Genomic DNA, 27,378 nt, shown 5'->3' with positions numbered 1-27,378 from the left:
TTTGATATTAGCACTGTTTTTCTTCCTACCTTTGTCACTTTAAAGGATGACCATTTCTTCTCTTGGCAGTTTCCTTCAGTCTTTGGAAATACTTAGCTTTGTTTTCATTTTTAGGGATTCTAAAAATTGGGACTTAGGCCATCCTTCTCTTACTACATATGAAACCAAGTTAAAGGGTAGCTTTTTTGTCCCAGTGGCACTGCTCATCTGCGTAAAGTCGGTTTGTGCCTCGCAGGATGTCATCCCACCCTCGTAACCACGGTTGGTCTAATGCAGTTGGATACAGATTGGATGTTGGAAGAGGGGCTCACCTCTGGGCTTCCATGGGAACCCCACTTAGACATCTGCATCCTTCTGTCTCTGGAGCTCCAGGGGTCTGGCTACATGTTGCTTAGGCTGGTACTGGAACTCCTGGGCTCTAGCAGTCCTTCCAATGCCTTGGCTTCCCAAGTGGCTGGGATTGCAGGTTTGCTATTAGAAACCAAGCTTTGAATGAACCAGGATGAATTCCAGAAGTGTGGAGCCCCGGGTGCCACTATGTTGACGTCAGTCTGATATCTCTGCTTCAGTCCATCCTGCAACAGAAGTTGCTCAGCCATGGAGTTGGAGTAGGAATCCTCTTGAAAGGAAAAGGAGTCCTGTTTCCTGCCAAACCAATCCCACAAGGCTGTTGTGTACTTACCTTGAGGGCTAACCACAATTAAAGACTGTACCCATTTCTTAAAATTCAAAAATTAATGACTTTATAACCTTCCTACCTGGAGAAAGAATAAAATACTTGAAATTTAAAATAAGACTCAGAGATTAGCCAAGAAGTTTTCATTATTCTTTCATGTTCAAGTTTAGTTTACACAAATAACTTCAGACCCTTGTGTTCCTTCAGGACTAATAATGAATTATAGAACCTTGAGGATCCTTTGCAGCCAAGTCTCTGAATTATCAAGTAACTATAATAAGGCAGAATTTTGTCTTATTTTATTTATGCTTGATCCATGTGTGTTCATGTACTAGCTATCAAACCCAGGGCCTTGTGTATGTTAATCAAGCACTCTTAACACTGAGCTATATCCTTAGCTCTAGGACATTTCTGTGCTTTTCTGTGTATTTAAAACTGCAGAACATAACAGTATCTCATTTGTTAAGTATAAATTAATATATGAAAAACAGTTGAACTTGTACACAGCTGTAACCCCAGCTTTTTAGCTACTTAGGAGGATGAGAAAGGATTTCAAGTTTGAGGCTAGCCTGGACAATCTAGACCCTGTCAAAATTTTAAAAAGGGATAGGGATATAGATAAGTGGTTGGGTGCTTGCCTGAAGTGTGAGGCTGAATCCTTGGGCTCAATCCCAAGCCCTTCATGCCACCCCCCCAAAAAAAGGAACAGTCTTAATCTTTTTGGGGGGGAGTGGTTAACCCACGTGCACCTTACCACCGAGCTACATCTACCCCTTTTTAATTTTGAGATAGGGTTTCCAAGTTGCTGAGGCTGACCTGGAACTTGGAATCCTGCCTTGGCCTCCTGAGCCTTTGGGATTACAGGTGTGTGCCACCATGCCCATCCTGGAATCCTTTTGAGAGTATACACCTAGTGACCTAAAAACTAGGCCCTACCTCTGAAAGGTTCTGCTACTATCCAATAAACACCAAACTGAAAAACAATTTAAGGTGTGGGCCTTGGGTGGATATTCCAAATCCAACCTATAACTCTCTTTGACATATTTATGCTTCTCTAAAGGTGAATCAACATTAGAGGCACTTCAATTGTATATACATATCCTAAGGTTCTATACACAAAGCTAGTTAGAAGCCAGAGAGCCTGTAAAGAGGCCTGGGAATGTAGCTCTGTGGTAGAGCACCCCTGGGTTCAATCCCAAGTGCCACAAAAACGCTTTTAACAGAAAGTTGAGTACATGGAAGTATAACGTCCCTATTGCTATAATTGGTTTGAGACCAATACTGATTCTCACCCTACTGGTCTAGAATGTTTGTCCCTAAAGGGATACTGTGGTATTATAACAACAAATATTTGGTCTTTCTAGTTCCTGTGCCAAGAACTGGGACCCTTGGGATTTCCTAGGCAATCAAGAGAAGCTGGTTGCCAAGAAACCCCACCATGTAAGGGAGTTGAAATTTAGCACCACTTCCCCATCTCAGAGGTTATGAGGAGGGGCTGGGATTGACTTACTCACCAATGACCAATGAATCATCTCCTTTCCCACTGACCTTTCTCTATGCATTTGTATCTTCCATCTTGGTTGCCTGAGCATCCTGCTCTGTTAGGTTTTTTGTTTTGTTTTTGTTTTTTGGTGGTGGGGGTGCAGTGGATTGAACCCAGGGGCACTTAACCACTGGGCCACATCCTCAGCCTTTCTAGAAAGTCTTGCTGAGTTGCTGAGGCTGTCTTTGAACTTGTAATCCTCCTGCCTCAACCTCCGGAGCCACTGGGATTATAGGCGTGTGCCACTGTGCCTGGTTTATATTCTTTTATGGTAAATTGGTAATCTAGTAAGTTAACCTCCCGAGTCTTGTGAGCTGCTCTATAAAATTATCAAACCTGAAGAGGGAGACATGGGAACTACAAGCAATGAATGATGTGTAACTGATCAATCAGAAATAACCAGGGGCCAGCTAGTGTGGTGGTACACACCTGTAATCCTAGGTACTTGGGAGGCTAAGCCAGGAAGATCTCAAGTGGGAGGCCAACCTAGGCAATGTAGTTTGGGACCCTCTCATAATACAGTTTTAAAAGGGTTGGAAGTATAGGTCAGTGGTAGAGCACTTTCCTGGCATATGTGAAGGGCTGGGTTTGATGCCTATCAACACACACACAAAACCCAAAACAAAAGATTGTCACGAAGTGGGGACTGAGTCTTGTGAGACTGAGCCCTGTATCTGTGGAGATCTGATGCTAACTCCTGGTATTGTAAGGATTGTATTTTAAGTCTTAGAACACTGTCTCACCCCTAAAGAAAGGGGGGCAGTAATTTTAAAAAAGACGGGGGTGGGGAAACCATGTCCCAGAAAGTCTATATACATATACAGATACTGGGGATTGGTCTCACTAATACCCAGACTGACCTTGAATTTGTGATCCTAGTGCTTCAACCTCCCAAATGGATGCGATTACAGCTATGCTGTGTCACCTCATGTGGCAGATAAAGGACACTGGCTTTCTCTTGTGCACGCTGGGAACTAGGGCAAGTTAGTGTTATCCATAGAAAGTGGTTTTATTGCACGTACATCTGGACAGTTACTCCTTGGGATGCTGGTCATACAAGCAAGCTAATGCTGATGAGGACACTGCTTTCACAGTCTAATGTAAAACCCTTCTCTGGGGCCTGGTGTGGAATGGAGGGCATTGTGAAAAAGGGTACATGTCACTTATCTAGCTGGCCACTACCTGACTAAACACCATGTGAGGAGGCACTGCTTGGTGAAGCACCTTTAGGGGGTTGAAGGTGCCATCTGTTCAGCCTATTGCCACTGAACTCGTGGAAGTCACTGATCTTTTTAAAGTTTCCCCCCTAACATCACATCTCCCTTGCTGTGTCCAGGTACTTCCTTTGGCTTTCCAACAACCTACCACACTAACTTGGCATAATTGGGCGGTAGCCAATGCAACAACCCAGAGAACTGAATTTGGAAAAACCCCACACGGGGGGGAACTTTTTGTTGGTGAGGGGGAAGTACCAGGGATTGAACCCAGGGGCACTTAACCACATCTCCGGTCCTTTTTAAATATATTTTCTTGGAGATAGGGTCTTGCTGAGTTTGTCAAGGCTTCACTAAGTTGCTGAGGCTGGGTTTGAACTCAAGATCCTCCTGCCTCAGCCTCCCAAGGCATATGTCACCGTGCCCAGTTTCTTCATCCCTTCTGAGGAAATTTGAGTCCCTGCTTAAGATACCCTTGTAAGGCTCCATGAGTGTTGCAATTATCCACTTTAAATTATCAAGAAATAGTTGTCCTAAGAAATGACTCCAGGGAGCCCCAAGAGCTCTGAAATTTCTGCCTTGTCCTGCAAACCCTCTCACAATAACCAGGCCAATTTCACTGCTAATACACTAACACCTTTATCTGGCTGGTGGCCAACCTTAAAAAAAAAAAAAAAAAAAAAAAACTTAAATCTGAGAGCAGTTGTAGCTTTAGGTTTAGTGGACTTAACTGTGCACCCTGGTGAAACGGCCTAGGCTTAGAACCTCCCATCCAGCAGTGTTCCAAAGCTGCTGGAGTGACGAGGCCACTGTGCTTGTTCCCCTGGGCTTGTGTATTTTATCCACTGGATACATAACCTAGAATGATGGTCATGGATCATAATACAGTAGTCCTCCTTGTCCAGTTTGTTAGGATGGGTTCATAACTTTCACAAATATTAGGAATACTGGCACAGTGGTTACTAAGAGGGAAAGTCAGATTAAACAAGCGATCATGTAGGGCCTTCTAGGGGAAGTTAAGATTTTAAACTACATTTGAAGAATGCTCTAGCTACCGTGCTAAAGGACGAGGTGGACAAACTGGATGCAAAGATCACTTCCCCACTTAAGATGCTGGTGGCTTGAATTAAGGTGAACACATGTGAGGGGTTATTTCGGAGCTGGAGTGGACAGAATTTGATCCCTTAGACATGGGGCTGAATGGGTAAGGACTTGCAGCTTTCTGGAGATAGCAAATGGAATTGGTATCTTTGAAATTCAAACATTGGTGCTTTTTGGATTGAACCCAGGGGCCCATTACTACTGAGCTACACTCCCAGTTTTTATTCTTGAGACAGGGTCTTGCCAAGTTGCCCAAGCTGGCCTCAAACTTGTGATCCTCCCATCTCAGCCTCCAAATTGCTGGGATTATAGGTGCACACCACACCACCCAGCAAACGGTCATTTTTGAACATGTACACAATGAGCCATACAAATGCAAAAGTGCATCTGGAGGAAAAGCATGTCTAGGAAAGACCTTTGGTCCCTAATTACACCATAAAATAAAGTCAAAGTTTGAGGCTTTAGTGTACAACCAACTGAAGTCATTGCTTTTCTCTACATTAACAAGGAGTCTCATGAAATTTTATTCCATTTCAAGAGTACAGACAAGAAGCAAGTTTCACAGTTAAACACAAATAATGCAGCAATATCACTGGCTTAGATGGCTGTACTTGAGGTTGTTCAGAGTGCCAAGAGCTATCTGGGTTACCAGATATCCTGTTTCCTCCATTCTTCAACTGTTTGCTGTGCCCGGCTCCATTATGCCTAACTAGAATAGAAATGAGGTGTATTTACAGAGAAAATGTTTTATTCTTAAAATAGAATGTAGAACATCTTTTTGAAGTAATAGAAGTTTGTCTATAACCAGGTCACTTATTTCCAACTAGTTTATTTCTAATTTAACTTTTAAGCGCAACCTTCAATATTTAGCTTAAAAAATGGTCTTAACTATTGTTGTCCTTAGAATTTTTTGTCCTTAGTATTTTAGCATGAATTGGCTCCTAGCTAGTTTTGCTCAGGCTATTATTTCTTTGTAGATCTAGGGATTAAACCCAGGCAGGGCCTTGTGTATGTTAAGTAAGCACCCTACCACTGAGCTATACATACCCCCAGCCCTCAGATTAATTTAAAAACGATTACTAATTGGGAATTCCCTGAAAAAGAACAAATCAACTACATTTGATAAACATGTAGCACCCCAAATTCATTACACAGTCACAAACATTCTAATCACAGCTTCACAAGATATGGGTTCTGAATAGTCTACAAAGCAAGAAATCTGCAGTTTTTTTTACTACTCATCTAAATAACACAACAGTGGAGTTTTTAAACTCCTGATTAAGAGGAACTAAAATGACAGTGATTTAAGTACATTTATCAAGTGTTTTCATTCTTTCACTTCATTAAGGATTAATTCTAGAATAAAGGATTGTAAGTGCACTGGAGAATGAAAATGACTGGATTTGCCAGATTCCTCTAACTGCCCACAGTTAAGTGGGGGTGGGGTGGGGAGGAGAGGAGTCGGGAGCTTTCCTCATCCAGTTTCAATCATACCTAAGATCGTGTTCAGATTGTACTCCACTGGAATTCAACTTCTTAGACAAAAACCAAGTCAAAAAGTACTTATCAGACTTTTTTCAGGTCCTACTTAAAATTAAGCCTACTGAAAACCTTTTTTCCTAGTATTTTAAATCTTTAGGCCTTGGTAGGCTGGTGAACAGAAATACCTTCTATTGATACTAAAGGACTAATATTGCACATAAAAATTACGGTAAGGCAATTTAGCAGATTTCTCATAGAAATGCTTATTAATCTACTTTACACGACACCTGTAAATAGCATCCAAGGAAAACTTTTACAAAGCAAATTCTGTAGTCTAATGTACATACACCAACTTTGGCATCTACATTTCAAGTCAACCCACAGTAGTAGTGGTAGTTCCTGCAAGCAGCTTACTTGAGTAGAACAGTAGAAATTAATAAAATTTCAATGCCATTTTCCAGTGTTGACCCCATAACCTTGAAATAAATCATTCATCTGTAAGATTTTCAATCATTTTTACAGATTGGAAGTCCAAATCATTCTACTTATTGATATTTACAATCAAGCAAGTCGATTAGGCTCTCCAAAGCCCATGGGAAATGCCTTGCCTGGTGCCTATGGTGGGCTAAGATAAAAAGCACACTGTTGAAAGATGATTTACAGAAATTTCATTCATTTTCTAGTGACCCTGACAGAAAAAAACCATACTGCTTCACACCACAGACATGCATAAAGACATAACATTAGGACTCCCTCTTCCTTTAAGAAGAAAAAAAAAAAAAAAAAATAGAAATTACAGCACTAGAAATCAAACCAGGGCCTCACACATGCTAGGCAAGCACTTGACCACTGAGATACATCCAACCCCATCTTATTTTGAGACGGAGTCTAAGTTGTCCTACTTGTGACTCCAGCTTGAGATAACTTCTGCCTCAGCTTCCCAATTACCTGAGATTACAGGCATGTGCTACTGTACCCAGCTTTCTCAGAATACACTTGAGTGTATATTCTCAATGGGGTGATTTCACCCCAAGGGGGAACCAAAAAGTCATGTATAAAGCACAGACACAGTACATACACAACGTATGATATTAAAATTTATTGGGGATGCTATTAGGAAAAAATGTTTCTTGGGGGGGAAATGCAGGAGATACACTAAACAAGAGGTTAATCTCTTAAACGTGCATTTTCCCTCACCACCATCATAATTGGTAAAATATTCCATGGCATTTTTGTTATCTGGAATATTTATGAGAACAAAAAATTCCTAGGACAATAATCTTAGAGGAAGACCAAGAAATTTATGATCAGCTCTAAACACACATTTAATTATAGTATCCAAGTGGAAACTTATCCTTAGAAACTGACACCAAGCTAGGAAAATCAACATTTTTCCGATCATAATTAAAAGTACAAGTTTAACATCTTTATTAAGAATCACATATTTGAGGCCATAGGTTGGCATTGGCAGCTGAGTTTTAAAATTCAAAATGAAAATCTGCAGTTGTTTTATAAAGCATTCCCTTTCTTCATATTATACTCACAGATGACTTATCCATTTACTAAATACTGTAGTAAGTAAACACTACTGTGTCATTATGAAGGAAAAAACTATGATCAAAGATCATAATGTAGTTCTGGAAGACTACACACTCTTTCACTATACACAGTATATAATAAACAGGGTACACTTTGTACGGCAGTAACATGCAATGATTTGGTCATAGAAATGTCAATGTAGTTTCAGCTACATCATAAATCTGTGTAGGTGTTTACAATTTGGGAGTTTTAAGGATGAAAGAAGGAATTATTTAATGCTTATACATTAAAGACATCTGAACACACAACATACAATACACCACTAGGTATTAAAATGAAATTTATAAACAAAGAAAAAGGCTAATCTATAAACCTAAGTGTAAGGATGGACTTTATTTAAAAAAAAAAAAAAAGTATTTTGCAGACTACAAATACAAAGTAAAAGCAGATCACTAACTAGAAATCTAGTGACACATTTTGCCTGCACATGAAAACTTTATCAAAGTTATTCACTTAACAAAATCACCCATTCACAATGTTATCTGTTATAATGATCTTCTTAAGGTCACTATACCTTTATTTCAAATTATATTACATGTTATTCCTCAAGATTGAATTTTTAAATACCACTTCTTGGCTAATAAGAACGACACCTTCAAAAGGGGTAATTTCCACTCAATCTCTGGTGGCCATTATTCCAGGCTAGTTTCTTTTCAATTAAAATCCTTCAAAATGTTCACTTGTAACACAATGCCTTTCCACCCAAAAATGTTGCAATATTTCCCCCCTATAATGACTACATACATGGATGGGTAGCAGCAAGAAAATAAAAAGATGAAAATTAAAAGGCAGACGTCAAAATAAATGAATTAACCATATAGAAGAAATATTTGGCTCATGGCAATTAAAAATTGGCAACTAGGGCATGTTAATAGCCAGATGATTGACTCACTACTGAATGTAGTAAGAGAATGAAGTCGTCCAGTACAACCAAGTGGGAACATATAATTATCACTGAACTTCATTCTTTGCAACAAATGCTCTAAGCTAAAAGGAAATATAAGTTAAATTCAGATCCCCAATTAGAACATGTAGAGTCTTGGCATTTTTCAACAATCTTATGGGGTCTACAACAGAATATCCTTTATTCACACTTCTTTAGAATCTAAGTGTATTCTGAGCACAAATATTTAATCATAAGACTTCTACGGTACAGTTGAAATGGTCGCATGAAAAGAGTACCCATTTGTTTTTGCCTGTAAAGATACAACTGAATGCAGAAGTCTCTCAATGGGGAAGAAGCTCAATTTTCTTCTTCCCACCATCTCCTGACATATATGATTCCTCAAACTTCAGTTTGTTTCTCCATAGCTTCACTTATAGTGAAAAACAGAGAGCAAACAATTGAAACTTAAGGACATCTGGGGTTAAAGATGCAAGTAAATTTAACATGCAAGCAATGGTCCAAATATTCAGGATTCATGTTAAAAAATTCAATTACTGTGTAAGAGACTTTCCCTTGATGAATAGGGCTCTAGGCATACCAAATTATCACACAAACCATTGCCTTTTGAGATTTTTGGATACTTTTACAGTTTTAATTTGCAAACAGAATTTTTATAACAAATTATTTTTAACCAAATCATAATCTTGAAAACTGTTTATATATGAAACCCAGGAATAAAGTGAACTGTTCATTGTGGAAGGCTTTAAATTACATTATTACAGTAGAAAATACAGGAGGTAGAAGATAACTGAAAAGACTATGCAACATTAGATTCAAATCTATAGCTCCTGTAGCTACTTAAACATGGTTTTAGAAACTAAACCCAACATTTCCAGTAACCATAGAAACAGTTAAAATAAAATTTGCCATGAAAGCCTTATATCATGCTTGATATAAGGGAGGTAGGAAGATGTAAGAACCAGGACACATGAGACATGACATTTTATCTACAACTCCTGTTTGCTTTACTGAGGATGTAGTTTCAAAATTCAGTCACCTTCTTCAGCTTCAGACTCAGATTCTAGAAAGGGGGGAAATGCAGTCAAACATTATATATTAGAAAGCAAAAAAGTTCCCATTTTTACCTTAAAACAGTTAAATCATAAGGAAGAATTTTACTAGTCATATCTTACTTATATAAGGATATTAAAAAGTATTCATTTATAAATTTCAAAATTAATAAGTATTCTCAAAATTATAGTTCTCCTGCCAGGCATGGTAGTATACACTTGTGATCTCAGCTCCTCAGGAAGCTGAGGCAAGAGGATCCATGTTTGAGGCCAGCCTCAGCAACTTAGCAAGAACCTGTCTCAAAATGAAATCAATAAAAAAAGGGGTGTGGGATATATCTCTCAGGGGTAGAGCATCCATGGATTTAATCCCCCGTACCAGAACAAAATATCAATTTCCCTTCTAAGAATGTTTAGTATTATTGGTGAACCATCAACATACTTTAACAATTATAGTCTAATTTCCCCAACTGCCTTAAATCAAGTCTGTCATAAGTAAACAAAAATGTGTACTCTGGGTACAAAGCAGCAACAGAATGAGAGAATGCATGTGTGGACATATAGCCACATTAAAATCAATTTCCAAACAATTTGCACAAAAGAAAAGACTTACCTTCTTCAGCATTTTTGAGCCATTTCTACACAAACTTTTTCATTTGTTCAAGGAAGACACTTTTCCCCTTTGCAACATGTGCATCTTTATACCACTTCAGAATGGGCTCTTCACTCAGGACTTTCAGCTATAGAGAGCAATAAATCATTACATTAGGGAGTTTTATGTATTTCTCCATATGAGGCAGAGTTAAAACCACCTAATGTACAAATACCTGCTTGGCAAACAACATTTTCCTGGAAAGTTAAGTAAAAATTTTTATTTTTGTTGGTTGCAAGATAAATTCTATATTCAAAACACTGGTTTCTTCACATATTGAAGAAAAAATAAAAAAGGTGAAACAGGATCATTTATGTAAGAGACTTTTACCAACTTGCTGCACATGTATGAAACTACCCAAACTGAGCATAAACTGCAGGGGAAATAAATGCTTTCAATAAACCTAAATACAAGATGATAATCACTGAGCACAGGCACTACCCATTTTCCATACTTTCCTTTAAAACATGTTTTGGGGACCAGGGTTGATTCTTATTCTAAATTCAGAATACACATAATCAACAAAATATCGTCAAAAACTAGGGAAGAGAACACATGTACAAACCAACTATTCTAAGATTCAGGCTACTATGATTAATGTGGAACTGTAAAGGGCTCTCACCAACTAATAAATTAACTGCCTGTAATGGGTTCTCTCTGGACAGAGGTCTGTCTTTACTACCAAATTTAGAGCAGATTTCTACAACTGGGATCACAGGAAAGGAAGCAATAACTGCAACAGGGGGGTTACAAAAGCATTCTGAATTAGTCTTGAAGCACAAGGGAAAGTCAACACTGGGTGGTGGGGCAATGTGAAGGGAGGCAGACTTCCCACAGGCAGAAGACTAGAGATAGGAAGTGTGTCTAGAGAAGAGACCTGGGGAATTTAACGTGGTTACAGTGTTCAGAGTCAACTCTCAGACTCCATCACAATGGCTTTGGATTTCAACTTGTGAATAGGAAGAGATATTCTGACAGAAATATTCTAAAAAGCACCCAACTTAATCAAAGATGCCTAGAAGTAAAATAGTTCAAGGAGCCTATGTTCAGATACTCATTTGAAAACAATTGACTATTCGAGGACTTGCCACCCCCAACCTCTACTTTTCATTTTGAGACAGGACCTTGCTAAATTACTGAGGATGGCAACAAACTCATGATCCTCCTGCCTTTGCCTCCTGAGTAGCTGAATTATAGGCATGTGCCACCACACCTGGCTCCTCTAGTTCAAGGATTTAAAAAACATATTCACAAAATTCTATTACCTTTATAAAAAAGCACCACTATTTTCTGGAAGGCTTTCATGAAATGAATGTTGTCATAACAATACTCCTGAATCTTCAGTAACAGAGTCAGCTCAGACTGACCTTGAGTAGTAAAGGCAGCAAGTAGAGGGCTGTATTGCTTTTAAAAGAAGAAAATATTAGTCATTCATTACAATGACCATTACAAAACTTCTACAACAAAGAACACAACTCACATTTTAAAATCTGTGAACTATAATATGTTTCCTGGAAATTAAAAGAACATTAAAACAAAAAACTCCAACCAACTACTAAACATCAAAATAAATAATTCTATAAGTATTTCAGGCAACTGCTGAACAGTTGATACTGGGCTTAAGTTATACTCTTCAATTACTTTTAAACATGTTCTTGGTTTTTAACCTATGAACCATTGCCTAAGTCAGACTTAAAAGTATTATCATCAATAGTTAATATGTTACTTGTCTACTTACTGGTGGGTCATCCCCAGGAACCAAAGATGTGATACATCCGCTTAGAAAAGTACAGTGACAGTTCACTTATCCCCACTTAAAAGCAGAACAGTTTTGTCAGGCACATTTCTAATACCTTCAAGTGCTTGATGGCTTGCTCTGCTACAAGCTCCTCTTTTTTGTTCCACTCCACGGTGCTCATTACACTTGACCAGACTATCCCAATGACAACTGGTTCTGGGATGTTGTTTCTTTTCATCTCCTCCTTAACATATAGAATTATCTGCAAAATAATCCAAATTTAGTAAAGGAAACCAGTTTCAATATACAAAATTCACACATCAAACTTAGACCTTTTATGAAAGCATAAAGATACCCTTTCATGCAATTACCAACAACCACACATATACCACACATAATAGAACTTTTGGAACTGGAAATGGCCACAGATTTCAACCTCATTTTACACGCAAACTGGCTAGGAGGGACTAAGAAAGAAACAGAATCAGGTCTGTCAATTAGACTGTACAAACTCCCCCAAGTTTCATCATTTTGGGGCATCAGTAAGGTATTGAATTAGTATATGAAAATGGCTGAGATGAAGTACAACATTCTATAAAGTATTAATTCAGACTCACTCTGGTGAAATATTTTGAAGTTTCTCAAATGCGTGAAAATATGCCAGAAGTTTAGCCATAAAAAGATGGTTTAAACAAAAACAGCTTACATCCTTAAATGGATCGCCACGAGACATCTGTTCTTGAAGTTCTTTCTGGAGCTCCTTGCGAGCTCCTATGGTCTGTTGATTCCGAACATACTCTGAAAGCTCTTTCAAGCCTGCCTCAGTAAAATACTTTGTGAAATGTTCAACGCTTTGCTTGTTGGCAGGAAAAAGTTCCTATAAGGAGAATTTAATCTGTTAAATGATCTTTAACTCTGATAAAGAAAAATATTCTCCACTTTCAGATTTAAAAATGAAAAAATTTACAAACCATCAGTCTGTTATCCATGCTGACTTTCCGAAGACTTGCAGCTACTGCATTGATGTCTTTTTCATTTATCCATGATTTAAAGAGTTTTACAGCAAAAGCTGCTGAAACTCCTGTGAAAGGGGAGGAGGGAAAAAAGAAGCTCATCTAACAGAAATACCTTCCTGGATTTAAATCTTGCTATCTTGCTCTACTTTCCCCTCCACAGTTCAACCACATGGGATTATTCATTCTCTTTCTAAACTGAACCTTCAGCTTTCCTCTACCACTGCTTACCATTTCACTTCAATTTCCCTATTCTATTCTTTGTCAGTTACATATTTTTGGCCAACTTACTTAGTATTTTGTAATGTATAAAATAAGGATAACAGTTCCTACACTAACAGGAATATTGTGAGAATTAAAGAGGCCCTTAAATACCTAGTATCATGTAAGGGAAAAGAAAAAAAAAAAAAGAAAGAAAGAAAGAAAATCACTATGTCAGAAAACAGAAGCCACACTGGGAACTAATTATTCCTTTTAGCTTGAAATCTTTCCTAATGTGTCATCTCCATTAAAGATGTCCCAAGTCTCCCACTTGGTACAAAATCTTTCTGGGTTCCCAAAGCATTTCTCTTTTTACTTTAATTACATCTATTTCACCCTCATCCAACCAGAAACTACCCTATGCTAAAGGTTGATTACCTTCTTTAACCAAATTTTCATTATAAAGGCTATTAAGAATGGATGCATTAAGTGTTCCATTAGCCAGAAGAACACCAGTCAACATAGCCAGCTTGTTCCTCTCCGACTCTGAAAAACCCTTTAAGAACAACAGCAGCTGTAAAAATAAATAGTTCAGTTAAAAAAGCACTTGTTTTACTTTGAGAGAAACAGCAAAATACACTCTATCGATTAAAAGGGCAAGCTCTGGGACCTAATCACTTAAGTTTATATGTAAGCTGTAATAATTCATTAGCTAAATGATCCTGGGCAAAGTACTTAACTTCTGTGCCTCAGTTTCCTCACATCTATGTGGATAAAAAAACTTGCCGACCAGGGCTGTTATTATTTATTTTCGGTAGTGGGAACTGAATCCAGGAGCACTTTGCCACTAAGCTACATCTCCAGTACTTTCAATTCTGAGACAGAATCTCACTAAATTGCTAAGTCTGGCCTCAAACCTGTGATCTTCCTGCCTCAGTCTCCTCAGGTTTGTTGTTGTTTTGGGGGGAGTGGAAGGGTTAACTGAGAATTGAACCCAGGAGTGCTTTACACAGAGCTATATCCCCAGCACCAACCCCCGCCCTTCCCCGCTTTTTTTTTTTTTTTAACAAACTTTGAGACAGGGCCTTGCTAAGTTGCTGAGGATGGACTCAAACTTACAATCCTCCCGCCTCAGTCTCCCAAGTCACTGGGATTACAGGCACGCCACTGCATTGGGCTCCCAGGGTTTTGTTTTGCGGTGCTGAGGATTGAACCCAGAGCCTTGTGCTTCAACTGAGCCACATCCCCAGCCCCTCCCAGGGTTTTTAATGAATATTAAATGAGTTGATATGTTAGAACAAAGCCTGGCACTCAATAAATGTTAACATTATCAGATTTTCTTTGCACCTGATCACACTGGGACTCACACCAAGTAAACTGAATTTCTTACTCAACTTTTTAGGCTATTCATTTTCTGAACAAACTCCACTTAGACTTATTTAAAATTATGTCAAATCTGTGGCAGAATTAGAATTTAACATTCCTCTGCCTGACCCTATTCTTGTTCTACCACTGAGCCATACCAAATCCCTCCTCATACCTTTTTTACTTCATCTTCAAAACCTTTCTCCAGGTATTTGTAGCGCCTGATTAGCTTGTTAAAAACCTATGAACAATACCAAAGTTATTTCCAGAACAGCAAAGAAGGAAGTCTTACACTAGAGGTAAAAGCTTATACTTTATATCAACTTCGGAAAAATTTTATTTTCTCCTCAATCCTAAATACACCAGTACTATTAATGCATTAATTGCAACTTCTCTATAGATTTGTATTGTTGGGCATGTGTGTGTATGTGTGTTTGGTACAGGGGATTGAACCACTAAGCTATACCCTACTCCTTTTTATTATGAGACAGGGTCTTGCTAAAAAGGTGATGCTGGCCTTGAACTTGCAATCTTCTGCCTCAGCCCTCTGAGTGACTGGGGATTATAGGCCTGCCCACCATACCCCAGTTACCTGCCCCTCCTTAAAATAAAATGTTCTGTAAACATTAATTAACTGAAAATAATGAAGTAAGATTTTAAGTACCTGAGCAAAGGCGTGCATGGTCTCTAGGGCGTCTTGTGCTGCAAACACGCAGACAGGTGTACGCATCATGGCATCTGCCAGTGTACCACCTGGGGCTAAGAAATATTTTACAAAAATTGTACTTAGTTTAGTTATTTTTATGCTGAGGATTGAACCACAGGGGCCTTGAATATACTAGGGTGAGGGTTCTACCACTATGCCACATCCAGCCCCACAATTTGCAATTTAAACTGGCAATCCTTTCAATCTTTCTCTAAGAATTTTCAACATAAAATAAAATGGTAACATTCTAAAAGACAAAATAAAAGCAAAATCAAAATCAACCAGCATGGTTGGTTCAGTATATAAGAATGAAGAGTAAAAATTTACACAGGAATACATAGAACAACCTTAGCACCCTAAAGAAACTCATTAACCAATCAGTAGTGCCAAATCTGTGAAGTGGAAATGTTCAGAATTGGCTCTAATTACATGTAACTTTCCATGAAGAAAATAATCCCTCAATCTTCCAAACAGGTTATGTTATAAAAACCCCAAAGTTAGAGACCTAATGCTTTAAAAAATCGGGGGGAAGGAGAAAAACAGCCTAGATGTGTTAATAACTATTGAAGTTTGGTAAAAGATCAGATGTTCATCATATTATTCTGTTTAGGATGTACTTGAAATGTTCCTTAGAAAAATAATTTCAATCTGTACTCTGGACTGAATCCAGGGGCACTCTACCACTGAGCCAAGTCCCTAGCCCTTTTTATTTTGAGACAGGGTCTTGCTAGATTGCCCAGGCTGGCTTTGAACTTGCAAACTTTGCCTTAGCCTCCTGAACAGCTGGGATGGCAGACATGTTCCTACCTTCCTTAGTAAATAAATTTTAAGAATTTTTTTTCCCCCCAAAAAAGTCTTACTGGTAATGGTACTATGAATAGAAATAGAAATCTTTCATATTTCTTACTACAAATTGGCTAAGGCAATGAAAATAAATACTCACGTGACTAGGCATTAAAAGGCATTAATTTCCCCCCACATTTATTGGTGCATTATAGTTTATGGTGGGATTTGTTGTTACACATTCACACATCCAAATAACATAACAATATAATTTGGCCAATATCACTTCCACAAAAGGTATAAATTCTAAGTTCCTGGGTCTACTACTGGGTAATGCCCCCACCTATCAGGTAAGCCTCATAGCTTGGCTGTCAATACAATATTACTCTGAAAACATTTTAAAATATTCATTTTACATTCTTTTTTCTACTATATCTTTTTAAAATAGATCTTTTTGGAGATGGGGTCTTGCTAAGTTGCCCAAGATGGTCTTAAACTCTCAATTAACCAGCCTCAGGCTCCCTGAGTAACTGGGATTTACAAGCATTCACTACCATGTCTGGCTCTTTTCTATTTCATCTCTAAAATTCAATGTGTATTTTATGCTTACTGCACATATAAATTTGGACCAACCACATCCCAAGTACTTGACAGGCACATGTGCCTAATGGCTACTATGCTGAGTCTAGAGCTTTCAAGTATAAAAAAGTATTTCACAGGACAAAATAAGGAGTTTCTCCATAAAATGGCAGTATTCAAACACATGTTAGAAAAACCATCAGTTGGGGATGCTGTAGGAAATTGGTTTATCATATACTCTGGACTCTCCATAATCTCCAGAATTTTCCTAATTTCCTAAACCAACAAAACCCAGACACTTACCCAGCATTCCACCAGCCACCAGAATGTCAAAGAGTGTTTCTGCATATCGGCGATAGTCAAGTTTTGCTCCAGAAGCATCAAGAAACTTAGCTACTGCTTCCAAATCAGTACCAGTTTCAGTTAAGCCTTGAATAATACAGTCTTGAAACTGAGTAGGGTCAAACCTCTCTTTTTCATCTGTGGGGAAAAGCCCAAAACATTCAATGGCTTACCAAAAGACTATGAAACCATTATCACCTTATCAAACTAACTACTGAATAAGTTAATCAATTCTTAATTTCATTATTTCCATCAGAAGAAAGAAAACATAAGCTGTATGACCCAAGACTTGCAATAAACACAAGAGGAAGAGATTATATTCGCATCCTTTGCAAGCTTCCTTCTGCAAATATTAAGGCAGGACGGCCTAGTCACACAAATTGTGTGGTTGTTCTCCTACCACTTTTTCAAACAATCTCATTAAGTGAGCTAAATATACTAGTGTTTCATATGCCCACTGCCACAAGACAATGCCACTAGGAATGCTCTAATGCATCTTGGCTTTTTCAAAGTTTAGACCATCCTTTAAACCTGAGGTGAATTTTATCCCTTTGAAAATTGTCCAAATATTTGAGCTATTGGTTCTGTAGATGCTCAAACATTTTGGTTTTTAATTTAACCATTCATTTGTTATTTATTAAAGTAATCTTTGGAAGTTGTGTGTATTTTTTGGTTGGTTTGGTTTTTTTTCTTTGGAGGTGGTGATACTGGGATTATGGGCAAGTCACCACAACCAGCAGGCTCCCATAGTCTGATTTTTCGTTTGTTTGTGAGGCATGGTTACTTGGATCTGAACCCAGGAGTGTTTTTCAAAAAATTTTGGTCTTGGGCTGGGGTTGTGGCTCAGTGGTAGAGTGCTTGCATAGCATGTGTGAGGCACTGGGTTGATTCTCAGCACCAAATATAAATAAGAAAATAAAGGTCCATCAACAACTAATAAAAATATTTTAAAAAATTTTGGTCTTGCTAAGTTTCTGAGGCCGGCCTTGAACTTTCGATCTTCCTGCCTAAGCCTCCTGCTTCACTGGGATTACAGGTGTGCACCACCACACACAGTTATATTATTGACCAGCATTATTTGTTCTAAGTTTGTAACTCCTGTTCCTTACAAAAATTAACTGGTTAAATCTAAATGTAGCTGCAAAGACTAGAATCAAATCACACTTTGCTCTCCTCACCACTTCTACATGGGAACAGACTACTGAAGATTATAAAAGACTGTAATATACCTCAAAATGTGTGTTATTCAAGGTAGAAAAACAACTTATGACCATTAGTTGACCCAGTTCTCTATTTCCTCTAATCTTCTTGTAAAATAAGGGTATGTGTTTTCAAGCAAGAAGACGTAGTGTTTTGGGAAAATATCAAGCTTATAAAAAATCTGAGACCACATCTTATTTAGGCTCCTGTACTACTAGCACAATTCCTTGCTACTAAGTTAAACATTCATTGAAGTACACACTAGTACAAAATAGTAGCTAAATAATTCTAATTCTTTTCCTATTAAACATGTAACAAATATTTAATTCCATTGGACATTACAATGTGACTTATTCCATAATCAACTTCCATTTTATGGTAAATTATGATTTTCTCATACCTTTTTTTTTTTGTACTGATGTGTGTGCTGCTGAGGATCAAATCCAAGGCTCTGTAACTGTTAGGCAAACACTCTACCACTGAGTTACATCCCCAAACCCTACCACATTTTTGCATAATTTGTGTCTAATTAATGACATTAGGAGGTATCTTTTTACAAATTAACTTCTTTGCTCAAGTAAAAGTTTGCCTAAATAAAACTGCTAGTGAAAAGTCCTTTTTTAAAAGGTTTCTTATTTTTACACTAAAAATAACCTTGAATAACCTGCTTAGAGATACACTGATAATAAAAACTACAAGTTCGAGAAAGCAGTAGAAATATTAGGGGTACATCTGAAATGGCAGTTACCTATAAATTCAAGTTCCTTTCTGGTATTCTCTCTTGAGGTTTTAGTACTATGCAACTGTCAGAGGAACCAGGATACACAAGATATCTGGAGGTTTGAAGAGAAATATTAAAACATAAATATTTACCTCTTTTTCTGGTTTTAAAACGCTGGCCTGATAGCGTTGGCTTTTGCTGCTTTTGATTATTCATAAAAGACACCCTAGGAAAACAGAAATATGGCCTTAAAAGTATCTGTGTTGTAACATTCATTTTAAGAACAAAGCATAGACAAAACTTAGTCTAGTCACAAATCAAATAGAACACTTTCAGCTTGACAATATACCAAGTGCAGGCACAAAGAATTACCTTCACTTGAATTAAATCTAACTTCAAAATCTGCATTTCTCTCTACAAGAAACACTTTAAGGAAATTCTGGGAACTACACTTTGGATGCTTTACAGTGTCACAGTGACCAGTGACAAACCGCCCATCACAAACATAATTGTTAAGTTTCTTCCACATTCCTGTTTACATTCACCTACATCTTCCACTACTTTTAAGCACCACCGACGCCGAAATTAGAACTAGTCGCAGAAATCTGTACGTCAATCCCGAGACACCGTCAAAAGGGGAATCCCTTCTTCTAAGCAGTACCACCCTACCCAAAGTCACGCCTGTGATCCAGACGGCAGCTTGCACAACTGCGGCCTGCAAAATTAGCTGGGACGGCCGGACCTCCTTTGCCCTGTATCCTACAGTCTAAGTGAGCCTCGTCCCCGGGCACGTGTCTCTCAATCCACACTCTTCCCTAGCCACCCGCACGAGCGGCAGATAAGCCGCCCCGTCCCGGAACACCCTCTCGACTACAGTCGGGTGCCGTGGGGTCCCGTGGGCCCTTCTCCACTGACCCTGTCGCCTGGGGTGGCGGCCGCCGCAACGAGCGGACCACAGGCGCCGAGGCGCTCCGCGCCGGGGGCCCCGCCGCCCCGTACATCCGCCCGCCCTCCAGCGAAAGCAGCGGCGGAGGAGGCGGCCTCAGTGGTGGTGGCGGCTCCTCCGCCCCGCCCGCCGGAACCCCCCACGCGTACATCACCCAATAGAGGCCGCGGCGGCTTTGTTACCCAGGCCCGGGCAGCGTCCGGAGGTGGGCCGCCTCGGCCACTGACTCCCCCGAGGCACCGCGGCACGCTCCCAGGCTCTACTTCGGACTTGACCCCCCGCTTTTCGGCCTCCCCGCCAAAGCGACGGCCCCGGCCCTCGAATCCAGGCCCCGGATCGGCTTGGCCTCATGCGGCGGCCTCCACTTGGACCCACCCAAGTCGCGCCGCACCCGACTTGCTGCCTCCCTCGCCCTCTGCCCGGCGACGACTGGCCGCAATGTCAGCCCAGCACGAGTCGGGCGCCAGGCCTCACCGAATTTAAGGCGAAGAGAAAAGAGCCAAAAATCCCCGATGTGGCGGCAACTGCAGCAGTGTCTCCTCTGCGACCGGAACTAACGCGAGGAGGAGGGAAGAGGTGCCACCCCCGCCCCGGTCGCTCCGCTCTCGCGAGATTTCTCCACCTTGCACAGCCTCCGCGCCCCGCCCCTGTGGCGGCCACGAGCTTCCGTCTTTCCCATTCCTTGGAGCGTGGGGTGGAAAAGTAAGGAAAGGAAGAGAGCAGGAGTTTCAGACTCCTTTAGTCCCTTGTTAGATCCCAGATCGCCTGGACACTTGTCCTAGACTAGCCTCTTTCTTCCACCGCCGCTTCATCCGGCCTCTGAGCACATGGGGCGCTTGGGTGAATGATAGTGCCCCCCGCGAGTCTCGAAGTTGGACACGTCCTCCCCCACTCCCTAACCCGCCGACCCCTTTTCCAGCGCCGGAAGTTGGAGCCCGAGGACTGGGGTGCTCGGGCCATGCGTGGGCGGAGGCAGGGGCGGGACAGGGGCTTGGCTGGAATTGGGGGAGCTTCTCTTCGCCTCTGCCCCAACCGGGGGTGTTGGAAGTCGCTCAGACCAACCGCGGAGTAGTGTGACCTTACTCTACAGTGCTGGCTCCCTAGGGTGGTGCACCGCCCGAATGGAGGACCTAGGCAGAGGCTTCAGAAGCGAAATTCTGCCCACCGATTGAGCCCGCCACGTCTTGCAGAGGTCTCTATCGTCTCCCGAGTGTGGTGGATGTGAGGATTTCGAGAGCATCGAAAGTCCCCTGGAGGACTTGTTAAAATAGTTTGCGGGGTCCCATGTCTGCAGTTTCAGATTCCGTGGGTCTGATGCGGGACCCAAAAATGTGCCTTCCTAACACTCTCTGTTATGTGAATACTGCGGGTCTAGGAACCACGCTTTGCGAACCAGTCACAGGACCTATCTTCAGAGACCTGGGAACGATCAGATAAGACAGTGCCTGTGAAAAGCCCTGCACACACAGTTCTATGCACAACATCTCCAGGATGTAGCCCCATGTTTTTATTTTCAGTATCTGTCTCCCTCTGTGTCCTCACTCTCCCTACTAGAGAAACGGGTAAAAATGGGATTTATCCCTAAAATCACCTCTGGACCTGGCTTCTCTTATCAAACATGTCAGGAAAAGTCTATTAATTGACTTCTATTCCTTAATTTTATGATTCCCCCACCCCCAACTTCATAGAAAATTAATTACTCAGCATTCTTAAAATTATTGCAAGTCCAGTGATTTTTTTTTTTTTTTTTTTTTTTTTCAGTCCTCACCCTCCTTGCTTCCTCTCGAGCCTTAAACTTTGCTCTAGCCCACAGTCAGCCCTGCCAGGCCTAGTATCGCACACTTGTAATCCCAGTTACTCTGGAGCTCCAGCAGGACGCTTTCAAGTTGTAGGCCGTTCTTGGCAGCTTAGCCCCTGTCTCAAAATAAAAAATAAAAAGGGCTGGGAATGCAGCTCAGTGGTAGAGCACCCCGGAGTTCAACCCCAGTGTAAGGGTTGGGCGGGGTTAGTAAGAAAAAACTTTTTGCTCTTATTTGGTTACTCTGTATAGACTTTGTTTTTTTGCTGACTCTTCTTTCCTGCACTTACCTTTTATCTTCTTTCCTGTCTGTGTCATGGCAGTCTCCTGTGTTCTCTGGTATTTAGCATTTACTCCATTTAAAGGAATTTCAAGTTCACTTATTGAATCATTAAGCCAATATTTGTTGAGCCCAGCCTCTATACTCTTACAAATTGAGGGTACAGCAGTGGGAATGTCTTGAAGAACGGGACCTGTTGGAGGTATTGCAGAGTGTGTGTGACTAGAGCTTTGTGGGAGATGGGGTGGGGGTTCAGAGGGAAGTGGTGGGAGTCAGAGTTCTCTGATTTAGTCCCATCTTTTCTCCCTAGCCCCCAATCTCCCCTGAACTGGGAGTAATTCATTCACGCAATGAATTACTCTTCCCTCAATTTTTCTGAAGTGTTGTTAAAGGTACAGTTTCACCATTATACAGAGCTTCATACATGCTAGGCGAGCTGGTTACCACTGAGCCACAACCCCAGCCCAAAATTATCGTAGTTTTATATAGCTCAATACATGTTCAGGTATCCTCTAAGCACTTTATTAACGTCATTTAACTCTCAGGACTGAGGTAGGATTGAAGAAATTAAAAAATAGGGAGAAAAGAGACATAAAGCAAGGACAAGGAAATATAATTTTAATCTGAGATTCTACATACCTTTCCAAGCCTGCCATTCCCCAAAGCCAGACTCCCAGGCCTATCACTCCCAAATTTCTGGGGAATGTGTACATCTTAGAGTTAGCTGTAAAATCACTCTTATGATAATTACCCTGTCCACTGTTAATTAGCCCATCAAAAAATAGATTAAACAAAGAGATGTAATTTTTTAAGAAACCTACAATTTAGGAGACTTTCCAGCATTATCTGTTGTTCGAATAGTGGAAACCATGTCAATCTAAGGATGTTGAGAATGACCAGACCAACCATCATACACCATCTTGTGAATCCCAGACTGATGTCATCCCCACACCTTTCCATACCCTACACTTACCAAGTTTCCTTTAAAAAAATGAGTGAGAATTCCAAAAGCACCTCTCTCTTGAGCTGAAATCCACTCTCCTTTGAATGTTGTCTGCTTTCCTAAATAAATCTCTGTGTCTTTGAATGGGGCATGCTGAAATTCTTTTCCATCAAGGATACCAAGAACCCCACCTGTCCTAAATCAAGGTTCCCCCTCTCTGGGAATTACTTAAACCCCTTTCACTGACAAAACTACCCAATAATCTAGATATCAATATTAGCCCTATTTTATACATGAGAAAGCTAAGGCATAGAGGTCAAATAAATTGCTCAAAGTCATAGAGCTATTAAGCAGAAAAGCTCAATTTGAATCCAAGCAGCCTAATTCTATCATTATAAAATACCACCAACCACCAATATCTTAATTATTTAATCATTTGACAAATATTTATTGAACTAGAGACCAGTAGAGTTACAGAGGTGACAAATCAGACCCATGTCTTCACAAAGTTTATCTTCTATATTTGCCACATTTCTCCATTTCATCATCTTTTTCCAGTTCCATCTTGATTTAGTTTTCTATTAGCTCCAAAGAAATGGGACTTTTGCAATAACTTCCTAACTACACTACCCTTTTCCTTATCTTCTCAAATTCAGCCTAAATTCTTTCTCTTCAATGTTTAAATTTTGGGTTTGTACTCATGACCACCCAGGAATAGCTCTGACTTATGTTTTACTTCTTTACTCCCACCACATTGGTAAGTTTTGGTTTTGTTTTTGTGCTGGGAATTGAACCCAGGGCTTCAGACATGCTAAGCACAGTCTCTACCACTGATCTATACTCCCAGCCCTACATCGGTGGTTTTATTGCCTTCCATTAAAGCTAGCAAGTTATTTTCTTTAAAAATGAAAGCAGATTTAAGGTTTTCCCCAATATAAGATCACCCAAATGGGGTGCAAGGGCACTCACCTGTAATCCCAGTGACTCCAGAGGCTGAGGCAAAAGGAGCACAAATTAAAGGCCAGGTTGGACAACTTAGCAAGACCCTGTCTGGAAATAAAATTTAAAAAGAGCTAGAGATGTAGCTCAGAGGAAGAATGCTCCTGGGTTCAAGCCCCAGTACCAAAAAAAAAAAAAAAAAAAAAAAAGGAAGAAAAGAAAAGAAAAAAAAACAGGAAAAAAAATAATTCTCACTTTCATTCCAATATAAATTAGTAGAAATGAGAGGGTCTTGGGGTTACTGGGTATTGTACAAGATAGGCATCCTAGGCATCCTATCTTATCTATGTCTTCAGGTGTGTCCAAAAAGCAGGCACAGTGGACTGGCATGGAAAATATCATTTGTAAACTGTATCATGGTAGAAAAAGATTCCATACAGTTGAATCCCCTGCTTTAAGTTAGCCAGGACACATGATTTCTTCCATCTTCATTGATGTTCTTTCTTCATTTTTTTTTTTTTTTCTGTCAAAGACCTCCTTGCTGTTTCAACCTCTATCACAGTGACTACTTTTTGCCATAAGCCTTTCCCAGTCAATGCAGGAAATGGGAACACATTCCTTTTTTTGAACATCCTTTGAATTTTGTACTTTCTTCCTTGATAGTGGGTCTACTTTTGTATTTATAATTGTCTTTTGTCCTAAACTGAAATTCTTGGTGACAATGGCTATTTCTTACTCATTTTAGAAGTGCTTCAGTGTATAGCAAGATACATGCTTTAGTAAGTACAGAGTGAATCTGAAGAAGCCAGTACCTTTCATACCATCACAGAGTTCATCATGGGGAAAGAAGTGTGACAAGGAGGTTTGAGGAAGAACTGTTTCTTTTATAGGAGTGCTTGAAAATTGACATTTAGTCCTGGGCTATATTTTTATTTCATGAAAGTCACTTACCCCATCTGAAAAATGTGGGTACCAAATGCTTCACATGACGATTAATACCCTTCTAAACCTCCAAATTGGGGCTCTATATCTTTTTGCAGTCTGTTATCAGTACCCTTGAACAAACTGTAGTTCCCAGTGATATGTTCAGTGCTTGCTTGGTTCATGCTGTACTGGATCTAGTAACAGGTGACTGTAAGGAGAAGAAGGGTAAATCAGATCTTTGAAGAAATGTCCGATTGGATAAGTTTATGCAAAATGTTGTTCAGCCTTCCAGTGCTCAATGAAGAATTCTGGGGCTGGGTTTGTGGCTCAGTGGCAGAACACTTGCCTAGCACATGTGAGGCACTGAGTTGGGTCCTCAGTACCACATAAAAATAAATAAAATAAAGGTAATGTGTCCATTTATAACAACAACAACAACTCCAAAAAGAATTCTGTAATGGTTAGCTTTGCCGACTCTAGGATATAATTAATTTATTGATAAGATGTTGACTGCATTCAAGACAGTGTCTTATGATGGAAGTTATTTTCTTCATTGTTAATAGGTCAGATTGGCTTCCTTTCTTAAGATTTATTTTATGAATGAAAATATTTCATTAACTACACCTGGCAGTCTCATAACATTTTTGTATAAGGATTGATATTATTTCTTTTTTAAATAGTCGATAGAATATTTCACTGGTGACAATGAAGCCATCTGGGCCTGAACTTCCCTCTGTGAGTATATTTTTAATTAACATTAAAATTACTTTTTATCGATCTACTTAAATTTCTATTTCTTGTCAAGTTAGCTTTGATCATTTGTGTCATTTTAGGAATTTGCCATTTCATTTAAGTTGTCTAATTTGTTAGTATAAAGTTGTTCATAATATTCTTGTGTGTGTGTGTGTGTATGTGTGTGTGGGATTAAACCCAGAGTACTTTAACCACTAAGATACAGCCCCAGCTCTTTTTATTTTTTATTTTGAGACAGGGTCTCACTTAGTTGCTTAGGACCTCCTGGGTAGGTTGCTGAGGCTAACCTCGAACTTGCCATCCTCCTGCCTCAGTCTCTTAAATTGCTGGGATTATAGGCATGCACCACTGCACCCAGCTTTTTTGGTGTTTTCAAAAAAATGAAATCTTTGGTTTCATTGTTTTTTTTTTTTTCTCTGTACTGTTTTTCTTTCTTTCTTTCTTTCTTTTTTTTTTTTTTGTTACTATGATATATGTCATTTCCTTTTAGACAAGAATACCACAGACACCATTTTCTTACCTTAAGTTTAGCAGTGTTTCATGAATAAACACTTCCCAATTTGTTGTTTGCCTTTAGTGATTTCTAGAGTTTTAAAATGTTGGTTTGGGATAGTTTTGCCAGTTTTGTAGTTGAGAGAGGATTTGCTGACTTCTCCCTCTGCCATTTGTTGTAAGTCCCCCCTAGTACTTTTGGATTAAATTTTTTGAACTAAAATGAAAGGTGCCACCTGAACTTGATACTGCTTTATAACTGTTGCTTTTTCAATAGCAAGTAACAAAAGATCTTTATTTAAACAATTAGGATGTTGCCAATGCCTTTGGGGAATGATCTGGCGAAAGTATACTCCTATGCTTTTATTCTTATAGAAGATTGTATAACACCTTATGAACCTGGCTTAAACACTGTATCATTTATTTATATACCTATATCAATACATCTCTCTATATATGTATGCACACATGTGAATTTTTTTTTCTTTTACACGTGAATTTTTTTTTTTTTCTTTTACAATTCTGGGGATCGAACCTTGCACATGCTAGGCAAGTGTTCTACCAACTGAGCTCCAGCTGCAGCCCATATGTAAATTTATGTACGTGTGTGGCTAGAAATATTTTCATAGGATCCACAAATTTTTATAATAAGTAAGTTTTTAACTGAGTGCAGTGGCACATGCCTGTAACTCCAGCAACTTGGGAGGCTGAGGCAGGAGGATCACAAGTTCAAGGTCATTCTCAGCAACTTAGTGAGACCTAGTCTCAAAAAATGAAAAAGGCCTAGGGATGAAGCTCAATGGTAGAGTGCTCCTGGGTTTAAACCCCAATACAGAAAAACAAAAAAACAAATGAAAAAAATCAAAAAATCTTTGAGGTGTCATATTATGGTTTGGATGTGAGGTGGTGTCTCCCAAAATCTCATATGTGAGACAATACAAGAAGATTTAGAGGAGAAATCATTGGGTTTTAAGAGTCTTAACCCAATCACTGAATTAATCCCCTGATGGGATTAACCGAGTGGTAACTGAAGGTGTGAAGGGTGTGACTGGAGGAGGTGGGAATTGGAGGTGTGCCTTTGGGGTATATATCTTGTATCTGGTAATTGGAGTCTCTCTCTCTCTCTCTCTCTTTGCTTTCTGATCATCATGTGAGCTGCTTCCCTCTGCCATATTCTTCTGCAATCTTGTTCTCCCTCACATTGAGCCCCAAAGAATGGAGCCAGTTATGGACTGAGACCTCTAAAACCATGAGCCCTTAAATAAAATTTTCCTCCTCTACAATTGTTCTGGCCAGGTCTTTGAGTCACATCAGCAAAAAAGCTGGCTAAAACATGTTGTGAGCTTTCCAATAATTTCATTTTAAATGAAAAAATTATTAAGTATTTAATTGCTATAATATCTCATATACACCATTTCATTTGCTACGCAGG

At 39.6% G+C, this 27,378-nt stretch overlaps 1 protein-coding gene across 1 annotated transcript; it reads right to left on the bottom strand.

Moving 5' to 3' along the window:
- Positions 1–7,100: 7,100 nt before the first annotated feature.
- On the bottom strand, positions 7,101–20,448 carry BZW1 (basic leucine zipper and W2 domains 1). Its single transcript, XM_079133153.1, has 12 exons — positions 20,292–20,448; positions 19,024–19,097; positions 16,912–17,088; positions 15,205–15,299; positions 14,716–14,781; positions 13,614–13,749; positions 12,933–13,042; positions 12,668–12,838; positions 12,077–12,223; positions 11,476–11,627; positions 10,185–10,297; positions 7,101–9,582 (listed from the first exon to the last, which is right to left on the bottom strand). The coding sequence occupies exons 2-11, from the start codon at positions 19,085–19,087 to the stop codon at positions 10,210–10,212; spliced, it is 1,206 nt and encodes a 401-aa protein (XP_078989279.1). The 5' UTR covers positions 19,088–19,097; positions 20,292–20,448; the 3' UTR covers positions 7,101–9,582; positions 10,185–10,209.
- Positions 20,449–27,378: the final 6,930 nt, after the last annotated feature.

The sequence above is a fragment of the Sciurus vulgaris genome, assembly GCF_902686455.1.
Source record: "Sciurus vulgaris genome assembly, chromosome: 3".
Lineage (NCBI taxonomy): Eukaryota > Metazoa > Chordata > Mammalia > Rodentia > Sciuridae > Sciurus > Sciurus vulgaris.
The sequence above is the reverse complement of the archived record's forward strand: the minus strand, read 5'-3'. Positions and strand labels throughout refer to the sequence as shown.